The following is a 12,636-nucleotide window of genomic DNA, read 5'->3' as shown; positions in this document are numbered from 1 at the left end:
AGACCAGCCTGGTCTACAAGAGCTAGTTCCAGGACAGGCTCCAAAACCACAGAGAAACCCTGTCTCGAAAAAAAACCTAAAAAAAACCCCAACATATTATTTTAAAAATATTATTTTATGTTTATGTTTTGCTTACACTCATGTCTCTGCACCACATGCATGTCCCCAGCTTCACATTAAAGCTTCAGAGGCTAGAAGAGAGGGCCTGGCATTACAGAAGGTTGTGAGCTGCCATGTGGGTGCTGGTAGGGAATTGAACCAGGGTCCTCTACAAGAGCTGCCAGTGCTCTTAACCACTGAGCATCTCTCTAGGTCAGTGCTTTTCAACCTTCCTAATGCTGTGACCCTTTTCTACAGTTCTCTTGTTGTAGAGATCCCCCAGCCATAAAATTATTTTTATTGCTACTTCATAACTGTAATTTTGCTATGAATTGTAATGTAAATACCTGATGTTTTCCACGGTCTTAGGTGACCCCTATGACAGGGTTGTTGAGTCCTCAATGGATCATGACTCACAGGTTGAGAACCTCTGTTCTTACTCCAGTATGTTCTTAGAGCCAAGCCATAATGTCATAGCAATTTGATGGATTTTACTGGTGGTTTAGGAACTAAACAAATAAGGTGCAAGGGAGGAGGGAGAAGAAAAAAACTGACACAGAACTGTTTATTGTTTATGTTGTCCTTGGGAACTGATAGTGTTAAAAGGAATTTGGAAAATAAGAGAGTGGAGGCATTGTATTTGAAGTATACCCCAGTTAATAAAACCTAGTTTTCATTAAAATAATTTGTACTTTGGTACAGAGTCTCATTGTGTAGCCCAGAATTCTGTCAAACTGCATGTAGGTGAAGGTAGTCTCAGGTTTTGTATGTATCCACTTTGGCCTCCTAAATTCTGGGATTTCAGGCTTTTGCTAACATGCACAGCTTAAATTAGTTTTTAATGTTGAATTAGGCAGTAGTTTTAGTGTCCACAATTAATTGTAAAATGTATTATAAAAGTCCACGATAATTTCAGTTTTTGAGTTCCAACAGCCTTAGCATATTTTTAAAAATGAGCGAATTTGTTTTTAACAGGGAAAATTTGGCTGCTGTTGACTTTAATTTAGTCTCTAATGTCAGCTTGGCAAAAATTAAACAGGACCAGAAACTAATTGAAGAAAATGAAAAGCTTAAAACAGAGAAAGAGGTTCTTCTAGAAAATTACAAGGCATTAGAAATGAAAGTTGAACAGACTGCTCAGGAGCTCCAGGTATGTCAGTGGCTTGTGGTGAAGAAAGTTCTCCTATGAAATCTGTGTACTTACTGTTTTTGCTATTTTGTCATTCTGTCTCCATTCTCTTTTGATATTTATGTAAGGAGAATTTCTTATATTTTAGGCTAACCATGTTTATATTTCATTGGCTGTTTGAAATTTAAGTATTTTTCATTTATATTTTCTCTTATGTTCTTCAATTTTATGTATGTGTTCATTGTATGCAAGTGCATTTACATGTGTGTGGTGGAGCCCAGAGGTCGATGTAACATGTTTTCCTCATTTCCACTGTAGTTTTTTTCAGATGAGCCTTTCACTGAACCTGGAGCATGCTGATGTGACTGAACAGCAAGTCCCAGTCAGGTCCTCCTTTTTTCTGCCTCACCAGTGCTGGATTGCAGATATGTGCCACTGCTGTGCTTGGCTCTTTAATGTGATGCTGGGGATCTAACTCAGGTCCTTATGCTTGTCTGGCAAGCACTTTACTGATGCAGCCAGCTCTACAGCCCCCAAAACCTTTTAAATTATGGAAAATCTCAAAACATTCCAGAAAGAGAGATATCATAATCCCTCTATTGTGCAGCACCATTTTATTTTACAGTCTTTGGTTATTTAGTCTTTTGTTAAATCTGTACTTCATATAATGTTTCAAAACAAGCCCCACTAATAATATCTCATATTCTTAAGAATGTGTCTATTTTCTGTGCATGGTGGTACATGCACACCTTTAATTTCAGCACTGAAGAGTCTAAAGCGGGTAGATCTTAATGAGTATGAAACCAACTTAGTCTGTATAGCAATCTTCAGGCCAGTTATTGCTACAAAAAATAATATATATCTATTGCTAATAGAAGAGGATGTTAAAGAAACTAAGAGTTGAGTGTGGTAGTGCACACATTTTAATCTCAGTATCCACGAGGCAGACACAAGTGGATCTCTATGAGTTTGAGGTCAGCTTGGTCAGCACTGTGAGTTCTAGGCCAATCAGGGTTACATAGTGAGACCCTGTTACCACCATCACCAATGCCACCACCTGCACCACTACCACCACCTCTACCTCTTCCACTTCCTTCAAACAACTACTTGTAGGTACAGCCCTCCTCAACTGAAAATCAGCCAAACTATAACCATATTACATAGTTCATAAAAAATAAGTAGTGGTTGCATACATCTTTAAAATTTATCCCTTTCAACTTGGGTCCCAGACCTGGTATTAGCTGGATGTCCAGCAATTCCATTCAGTTCTCACACTAACATTTTTTTTCCCTTTTTTTTTAATTGAGAAAAAAAAATTTCCGCCTCCTCCCAGCCTCCCACTCCTCCCGCCCTCCCCCCACTCCTCTCCCCCTCCCTCTCAAGTCTGAAGAGCAGTCAGGGTTCCCTGCCCTGTGGAAAGTCCAAAGTCCTCCCCCCTCCATCCTGGTCTAGGAAGGTGAACATCCAAACTGGCTAGGCCCCCACAAAGCCAGAACAAGAAGTAGGATCAAAACCCAGTGCCATTGTCTTTGGCTTCTCAGCAACCCTCATTGTCCGCCATATTCAGAGAGTCCGGGTTTATCCCATGCTTTTTCAGCCACAATCCAGCTGGCCTTGGTGAGCTCCCAATAGATCAGCCCCACTGTCTCCGTGGGTGGGTGCACCCCTCTTGGTCCTGACTTCCTTGCTCATCTTCTCCCTCCTTCTGTTCCTCATTGGGACTTTGGGAGCTCAGTCCAGTGTTCCAGTGTGGGTCTCTGTCTCTATCTCCATCCATCACCAGATGAAGGTTCTATGGTGATATGCAAAATATTCATCAGTATTGCTATAGGATAGGATCTTTTCAGGTTCCCTATCCTCAGCTGCCCCAGGAACTAACTGGGGACCTAATATTTTGCATGCAAATGGATGGAAATAGAAAATACTATCCTGAGTGAGGTAACCCAGACCCAAAAAGATGAACATGGGATATACTCACTCATAATTGGTTTCTAGCCACAAATAAAGGTCAGTGAGTCTATATTTTGATGTCCTAAAGAAGCTAAATAAGAAGGTGAACCCAAAGAAAAATATAGAGCTATCCTCCTGGGTAGGGGAAGTAGACAAGATTGCCAGGCAAAAAATCGGGATCTTAAGGGTAGGGTGGGAGGGGGGTAAGGGGAGATGGGGAGAAAAAAGTGAGAAGGGTAGGATGGGGAGAACTTGGGGCAACGGGATGTTTGGGATACAGGAAGGTTGGATAGGGGAGCAGGGAAGCACATATCTTAATTAAGGGAGCCATCTTAGGGTTGGGAAGAGACTTGGACACTAACATTTTTTTAAACCCTTAACGTTTTGCTAGAGTCTTTAAACTGAACAGTCATTTGAATGCTCGAAGTACTGTGTCCTAATTGGTTCTCACTAAGATAGTATATTTTTTGTTTCAGCAAGAGAAAACAACTACCATGGATCTGACTAAGCATTTAGAAAGTACTCTGAAGACATTTGTAGGAACCAGGCTGAAGAATCTGGCAGCTAAAGTGAAACTATTGAAAGAAATAAGGTATCTTAAAGCAAAATTATGTGTATTTTTTACAGTTACGGCTATTGAACCCAGAGGTTTTTTTTTTTTTTTTCTTTTTTTTTTGGTTTTTCGAGGCAGGGTTTCTCTGTAGCTTTGGAGCCTGTCCTGGAACTCCCTTTGTAGACCAGGCTGGCCTCAAACTCACAGAGATCCGCCTGCCTCTGCCTCCCGAGTGCTGGGATTACTGGCGTGCGCCACCACCGCCCGGCGATCCCAGAGTTTTTTGTATACTAGGTAGATTCTTTACCATTGAGCAAAAATGTCAGCTTCAAAAAATATTTTATATGTGGATACATGTGTGTTTGTGTGCATACATGTGCATGGGTACATGTGTAGAGGCCAGAGACAACTTTGAGTATTATTCCTCAGGTGCTTTCTACCTTGGATTTTGAGACAGGGTTTCCCACTGTCCTGAGCTCACCAGATAGGCTTTTGTGCTTGGCCACTGAGACCCAGGATGTACTGATCTCCATCCCATTAGCACTGGGATTACACTGTACACCCCTCGGCCTAGCCTTTCAGTGTGGGTACTGAGGATTGAAGTTGGGTCTCCATGCTTTTGTTGCAAGCAGTTTCCCAACTGATCTTTTTTAGACCATCCCCATCTATATTACATACACGTAAAAATTGTGTGTATACTGTTTTTGCTTTTGAGGTTTAATCTTTGGATTTTTATGACTTTAAAGAAAAAGTTTTAAACCTTAGATTAATTTTATAGAATCTTTTGGTCAGTTTTCTGTTCTCACTTAAAATTATAGTCGTAAATTCATCTTTGAGAGTGAAATTAGAAACAACCTTCTCTCCTTACTTCAGCTTCTAAGCGGTGATTTGAAGGGGAGCCAGCATGTTAACTCTATTTGAGGTCTTTTTTTTTCAGTTTACTGGAACTGAAGGTTTTTTAAATTATATTTATTTATTTCACATCCCAGTCAGGTTTCCCCTTCCTCTTCTCCTCCCAATTCCTCCTCCCAACTCCTATTTATTTCCATCTCCCCAATCCAGTCTTCCTCCGTTTCTGTTTAAGAAAGGGCAGGTTTCCCATGAGTTTCAATAAAACATGACATATCAAGTTGCAGTAAGACTAAGAACTTCCTCATGTATAAGTTTGAGCAAGGTGACCCAGTAAAAGGATTAAGGTCCCCCAAACCAGTAGAAGAGTTGGAGACAGCCCCTGTTCCCAACTGTTAGCAGTCCCACAACAGGACCAAGATACACAACTGTAACATATATGTAGAGTACCTGGGTCAATCCCAATCAGGCTCCCTGGTTGTCCGTTCAGTCTCTTCCAGCCCCTTGAGCCCAGGTTAGTTGATTTGCTGAGTTTTCTTGTGTCCTTGACCCTTTTGGCTCCTACAGTCCTTTTTCTCCCTCTTCAGGATTTCCCAAGCTCCGCCTAATGTTTAACTGTGGGTCTCTGAATCTGTTTCCTTCAATTGCTGGATGACTATTCTCTGATGACATTTGGGCTAGGCACCAATATATGTGTATAGCAAAATATTGATAGGCATCATTACATTGACATTACATTTTTCCTTATTTGGTTTTATCCTAAGACTCTGGGCTACCCAGACTGTGGGTCTGGTGGTGTTTCAGGCAGAGTCAGGGGTGGGCTTACTCTCCTGTCATGGCTTTTAGGCTAGACTGGTCATTCTTTGACTACTATTTCAGTCTCTAGCCTATCCTTACTTAACCCAGCATATCCCATAGGCAGGACAAACTGTAGGTCGAAGGTTATGTGGCTAGATTGGTTTCCCACTCCCTCCACTTGAAGTCTTCTTACCTGGTCACAGATGTCCAGTTCAGTCTCAGTATCTGCTGTTGTTGGGAGCCATAGCTGGGGGGCATCGTTGTAGATACCTGGGAGATTCCCTTATGCCAGGTTTTTACCTGACCCTGAAATGTCCCCCTTTCCCTTCGTCTCTTTTAGTTCTCTCTTCTCCATTCTCCTACAACCTGATTTCTTATGTTCCCATTCTTACCTGCTCATGAAATCTCTTCTGTCTCCCCTTCCCAGGGAGATCTGGGTACCCTCTCACCCTGTGAACCTCCTTGTTACCTAGTCTCTATGGGTCTGTAGATTGTAGCATGGTTATATTTACTTTACAGTTAATATCCACTTATGAGTGTGTACACACCATGTTTATCTTTCTTGGTCTGGGTTACCTCACTTAGGATAATTTTTTTCTAGTTCCATCCATTTGCCTTCAAATTTTCTGATGTCCTTGTTTTTAGCAGCTGAGTAATACTCCATTGTGTAAATGTACCACGTTTTCTTTATCCATTCCTCAGTTGAGGGGCATCTAGGTTGTTTCCACGTTCTGGATTTTACAAGTAAAGCTTCTGTGAACATAGTTGAGCAAGTGTCCTGGTGGTATGATTGAGCCTCTTTTGGATATATGCCCAAGAGTGGCATAGATGGGTTCCTTGGTAGAAAAATTTCCAGTTTTCTGTTTTTCCTTGACTTTCTTTTAGGGATTTATTGATTTCTTCCAATTTTTTGTTTGTCTTTTTTTTCAATTTCTTTAAGGGATTTTTAAAATTTCCTCTTTAAGGCGCTATGTCATTTTCATAGTTATTTTTAAGGTTGTTTTCTTGTGCTTCATCTGTGTTAAGTTGTTTAGGTTTTGCTATCATTGGATACCTGGGCTTTGGTGATGCCATATTGCCCTTTCCGTTATTGATTGTGTTCTTACAGTGACACTTAGACATTTGGATTTGGCATGATTATTTGGCAAGGTGTTGATTCCTGTGTTTGTCTTTGTGGGATGGGTGTTTTGTTTCTTGGCTTTTCTTTCCTCTCTGGTCTTCTGGTCTAAATGGCCAACAGTTCTAATGACTGGTAAGTCTTCAGATCCAGTAGGGTGTTTCCTCTGGTATTTTTGAGGCCTGGGGTCCCTAGATCCAACCTGGCCTCTGGTAAAAGCTAAAGTGTTCTTCTGAAGTTGTATACAAGGATATGGAGCCTGTGTGTGTGTGTGTGTGTGTGTGTGTGTGTGTGTGTGTGTGTGTGTGTGTGTAGGGTTTATAGTTGTTGGGGCAGGCTTAAAGGAGTTTAGTGGATGGTGAGTAGTATCTTACCTAGGGTCCCTAGGCCCAGCCTGGCTTCCCATAAGGCTGCTGGGGCTGTGGGGCCTGGTGTGGAGCCCAGGGGAGGGAGTGCAGTCTGGGGTTGTAGTTTTAAGGAGTATTAGTGGATGCTGGGGCAATATCTTACCTGGGATCCTAGATCCAGCCTGGCCTCTGGTAAAGCCAAAGTCTTCTTCAGAAGTTGGCTGGGATATGGAGCCCAGAGGAGAGTGTGCAGTCTGGGATTGTTCGGCAAGCTTAAAGGGGTTAGTGGACAGTGTATTACCTGGGGTCCCTAAGATCAGTCTGGCTTCCAGCCCAGTTGAGGGGCTGGGGTCTCTAGATCTGGCCTGTGCTTAGGTAAAGTCAAAGTCTGCTTCTGTAGTTAAGACTGGGATATGGAATTCAGGGAAGGGGCTGCAGTCTGGGGTTGTTGGGCAGGTTTTAAGGAGTTTTAGCTGGCGATGAGCAGTGTCTTACCTAGGGTCCTTAGGACCACTCTGGTCTCTGGTAAAGTTGCTGGGGCTGTGGGCCCTAGTGTGCAGCCCAGGGAAGGGGACTGAAGTTTTATTAATATGAATTTATTATATTTTGTCTAAAAAGTGTTATTTGAAAATGTGAAGAAAAGGAACTAATTAACAAGTCTTATACAGCATTTATTCAGTAGTTCTCAAAGTCTACATTAGAATTTGTAGGTTTTTGTGTTAATGGGGGTTATGTTATTGTTAGACACAATTTGTCCCTCTTTTCTAATGCATGGATTAAATAGTTGTTAAAACAATCTAATTCTCTTTTTCATGCTGTATTCTGGATTTAAAACCAATGATTCGGCCAGGTGGTGGTGGTACATACCTTTAATCCCAGCCCTCGGGAGGCAGAGGCAGCGGCACATGGATTTCTATGAGTTTGAGGCCAGCCTGGTCTACAAGAGCTAGTTCTAGGATAGCCAGGGCTGTTACACAGAGAAACCCTGTCTTGAAAAACCAGAAACAGCAACAACAACAACCCCCACAAACCCCTAATGATTCATTTTCAACCTTTATTTTGATGTTGCCATGAATGCATATATTGCATGATGATTTCTTCCCCCAGTGGAAATTTGTATTTTCCAGTATAAATCCCTCATAATATATGGTCTGTTGGATAATTTGGACTCCCAGAGTCTAATTAACTTGTGATACAATACTAAAATTCAGGTGTCTGTATTTGCTCTGAGTCAGACTTGAGTCAAACGACAGCGTATTTTAATTCATTCTTGAGGAAAAACTGTGCTATTAGAATGGTGGCCATCTATTTGGGTGCTAGAAAAAAAAATATAGATGAAACTTGTTGGTTTTGTTACCTGACCTCTCTGATTGCTTTGTTTATAGATAAAAAAAAAAACCAAGCAACTCAGCATATACTGGGTAGAAAGGACTTTGCCTATGGCCCTGGTAAACAAGACAGGCGATGTCTAAAATTTTTAAAAATTTATAAATCTCATTATAGAACAGAAGTTAAAGGTCCTTTTGACATTTTAAAATCTGTAGATTTTGGATTTTTTTTTTGTTTTTTCAGACAGGGTTTCTCTGTAGCTTTTGGAGTCTGTCCTGGAACTAGCTCTTATAGACCAGGTTGGCCTCGAACTCACAGAGAGAGATCTGTTAGCCTCTGCCTTCCGAGTGCTGGGATTTTAACCCAAGATTCCTAATGGAAAGATAGTGCCCCAAAGACAAGAAAAGCTCATGGCAGTAAAAACGCTTTTAGGCTTGTAGAGGTAGAAGTAGCAGCAGGGTCTGTGTTAATGGTGTCTTGCAGGAAAAGAGGTAGGATCCACTAGCATTGTGAACCAATAACTCTTATAAAAGATGAAGCTGAGACTTCTTGGCTCTGCAGAATTACCTTTGTGCAGTTCTCAGGTGGTTGAGCTGTCACTGTTTCTGTAATCCCTTCAGTACCCTTCCAATAAATCCTTTTCCAAACACTTCCATTCTCTTGCTTGCAGCTAAGAACCCAGACAGTTAAAGATGTAGGTCCCAATAATCTTCAAAATGCTAAGGAATCTTTTAAAATAACATTTACCTGTGCTCACCAGAATGAAGTTCCCATGAAAGACTTGAGGGAGCTTATTATCACTACCTTTGAAGCTTAAAGGACATAGAAATTGAACACTGGGGTAGAGTAAAGTGACAGAAATTGTTACTCAGGCTAAAAAGAACTTTATTCTATTGATGAAAGGTAATAATTCGTCATTAAAAAATAGTATTTTTTTTTTTTTAAAAAGGCATGCACCACCACCGCCCGGTGGAAGTCATCTTTCTCTACAAAGTTTTTTTTTTAATTTATTTCTGTTATATATGGTATCATGTGTCAATAGTTACAGTTTTATTGGAGGCTGAGGCAGGAAAAAAAAAAACTCAGAAGTTCTGAGGCCAAGCTGAGTAATATAGCAGTATCTTTTGCTGTTTTTGTTTTGAAACACAGTCTCACCATGTAGTCCTGGTGGCCTAGAACTTGCTGTGTAGATAGAAGAGGCTCAAGCTTCCAGAGATCTGCCAACCTTTGCTTTTTGAGTGCTAGGATTAAAGATGTGTACCACCACATCTGGCTGACAGCAATATTTTATCTCAAAATATATATGAAATTATTTTTTGCACACATTTTAAAAGGTTTACTTATTATGTGCATGAATGTTTTGCTTGCATGTGTGTATGTGTACTACATTCAAGTCTGATGCCTGTGGAGGCTAGAAGGCATCTACTCCCCTAGAACTGGCATTACAAATAGTTATGAGCTGCCATATGGGTGTTAGGAACTGAACCTTTGTCCTTTGCAAGAGCAAGCTTCTTAACCATTGATTGGCCCATCCCTCTAGTTCTACTCACAGTTTTTAATTAGAACTTTGTATTGTCGTTACATGTGATGTAAAGTTTTAAAAAGTATGTAGTCATAGACCAGTGTTATAAATAGTAACTTTCAGATGTCTTAGATGAATTTTTTCATATGAACTTTGCAATTTCTTGTTGTTTCCCCTTTTTCTGTTTGTTTTTTTACTAGGCACATTAACATTAGTATTCGTTTTGGTAACGATCTTTCGGATGCTATGCAAGTGTTGAATGAAGGCTCCTTTACTACTCTAGAATCTTTGAATGAGTTAGAAAAAATTTGGGCTGAATATAATGTGGCTCAGGAGAAGATCAAAACTTGTCATGATGAGGTGGGTTAAGAATTTTGTCTCCTGTTTTTGTTTATTTATTTTTTAAAAATCTATTAAATTTTAAGAAAGCAGAGGGTCTGACACTGTAGTGATACTTTGTTGTAGAGGAAGTTAGGGTAGGTAATTGGCAACTATATACATGATTAACAAATTTTTTTCCTTTTCTGTGTTCATATTTAATATTCAACTAACTTTATATTTCCCTGGAAATCTGATAAAATGTTTCAACCATGTTAATAGTCAAGATTCTTTATGGTAAATATTCCTGAATGATAAATTGTATCTGCATTAGGAAGAACCATAAACACCTAATGAGTGTTCTTACATCTGGGTATGTCCTTCACAGCTACTAGAAGCTAAACCTGTGGAGGAGTTAACAGAAATACTGACTTTGAGGGTCTCATATGGGGTTTTAACTTGGGCAACTTCTAAACCTGCTAACATTTAACATAATTAAGGAGGTCCATGAGAGCCCGTAAGGATAACAAATGTTTATTGGGAAACACAATAAGAAAGCTGCTGTCTTCTTCTAGTCTGCAATTACACTTACAACAGGGACCTTGAGTTTGGGTCTGAGTAGTATGTTTTATGTTACTACAGTTGGACTCTGACACATTATTATGTACTGACTAAGTCACTCAGTGTTGAGAGGTAGTTTGTATGAAGGAAGGAGGAGCATGGAGACTGAAATCTTTCTAGGAAATTATATACTTTTTATCCCAAAGGAACAAGTTCATCATGGCAAAAATAATAGGGAAAAATGAAATTAACAGAATTGTTGAGCTTAAATGTTATGTTTTAAGTGTGGTATTAAGCTTTAGAAATCACTATTGTCCTTATAGGTAAATGTGTGAAAATACCTTATGTCTAATAGTGACTACTCTCTTTTCCTTCCTTCAGAGTGAAGGTAGTATTTTGATTGCTAAAAGAAATGAAGTGCAACAAAACCTGTTCATGGCTGTAGATGTTTTTATTCTGGAAGTAGATGAGTTACCACTTGATAAACGCTTAAAAACGTTGCAGGTTTGAATTAAAATATATTAAATATACATTAAAATTAAGCTTATTCTTTAAGAGATTAAATCAGTACTAGCCTTGATATTTTAGATAGTACTGATAATTGTATCATTTTTTCTTCTTTGCTGATTTCTAGTTTTTAATGGCATTAAAATTTATATTAACTTGTTTTATTATTTTTTTTCACACAATACATTTTGATCTATATTCTCCTCCACTCTGTTTTCCCAGATCCCTCACTATCCAATTCAATGTTTTTTTTCTCTCTTAAAAAAAGATAGAACTCTGGGCTGGAGAGATGGCTCAGTGGTTAAGAGCATTGCCTGCTCTTCCAGAGGTCCTGAGTTCAATCCCCAGCAACCAACCACATGGTGGCTCACAACCATCTGTAATGAGGTCTGGTGCCCTCTTCTGGCCTGCAGGCATACATGGAGGCAGAATGTTGTATACATAATAAATAAATAAATATTTTTTTAAAAAAAAGATAGCACTCTAGAAACCATAACAAAAAAAGCACACACAAATCTATGGGGACTGTTTTGTGTTGGTCAGCTACCCCTGAGCATGAGGCCTGCTCTGGAGTGTGGTTGATAAATCCAGTGTTACTTCCTTGGAGAAAACTGATTTTCTATCTCTTAGCAGATATCAGTTGCAAGTAACTTATTTGTTAGAGATGAGATTTTGTGACCAGTTTGCTGGGGCTTTGTTTGACTTGAATTTATGCAGGTCTTGTACATGCTGCCATAGTCTCTGTGACTTCTTATGTATACCAGCCCTGTTGTGTCCAAAAATGCTGTTTTCTTGGAGTAACCTACCACCTATGGCTCTTACAATTTTCTTCTTCTTCTCAGTAGATCACTGAGCCTTGAGGTAAGCCTTAGGGTTTGATAAAGATATCCCATTTAGGGCTGAGTGCTCAAGGTGTCTCACTCTTACACACTGTCCAGTTGTGGGCCTCTGTGTTAATTATCTACTGCAAGAAGATGCTTTTCTGGTGATGAAGAAGAAGCTTCTCTGATGAGGGTTGAGCAGTTCAATAACCTATGTCATTAGGCATTGATTTATGACTATGCTCATTTAGCAGATTGGCAGTGGGTTTTCCCCTAGGATGTATGCTCTTTCTGGTTTTTGGTTTCTGGTTCTTGGCTTCATTAATTAACAGTGTTAGCTGTGGGTTCCACTTATGCAGAGGCCTTAAATCCAACTAAAAAGTGGTTGATTGATTACTCCCATAATATTTGTGTCATTGTTGCTTCAGTATATCTTGCAGGCAGGTTGCTGTTATACCTTGTAAGGTTCATTGCTGGATGAGATTAATGATTACCTTTATTCTCTGGTAGCATGAATAGCATGGTAGCCTGTATAACCTTCCAGTATCATGAATGCTAGTTACTAGAGGTGAAGCTTCTAGTTGGGTACTATCTTTATTTCTCCATGTTTGCTGACATAAGTAAGTGGTATCTTCAGCAATAGGGCCTTAACATCATGTTGTGGAGGACAACAAATACCATTGGCAATAGCCTCCAATGTTTGTGGGGTCTGCGAGATCCCTTTTGACAATGACTG

General features: G+C 39.8%; 1 protein-coding gene across 1 annotated transcript in view; it reads left to right on the top strand.

Moving 5' to 3' along the window:
• The window catches only part of Stk31 (serine/threonine kinase 31), a 76,722-nt gene that overhangs the window by 25,140 nt on the left and 38,946 nt on the right, over nucleotides 1–12,636 (top strand). Inside the window, exons 8-11 of the mRNA XM_005360838.2 lie at nucleotides 1,075–1,249; nucleotides 3,655–3,770; nucleotides 9,894–10,053; nucleotides 10,954–11,076. Coding sequence (XP_005360895.1) covers nucleotides 1,075–1,249; nucleotides 3,655–3,770; nucleotides 9,894–10,053; nucleotides 10,954–11,076 — 574 coding nt within the window. The remainder of the gene's footprint in view (nucleotides 1–1,074; nucleotides 1,250–3,654; nucleotides 3,771–9,893; nucleotides 10,054–10,953; nucleotides 11,077–12,636) is intronic.

The sequence above is a fragment of the Microtus ochrogaster genome, linkage group LG3 (genome assembly GCF_000317375.1).
Source record: "Microtus ochrogaster isolate Prairie Vole_2 linkage group LG3, MicOch1.0, whole genome shotgun sequence".
NCBI classification, from domain to species: domain Eukaryota; kingdom Metazoa; phylum Chordata; class Mammalia; order Rodentia; family Cricetidae; genus Microtus; species Microtus ochrogaster.
Note: the sequence above shows the minus strand (reverse complement) of the source record. Positions and strands in the feature narration are given on the sequence as shown.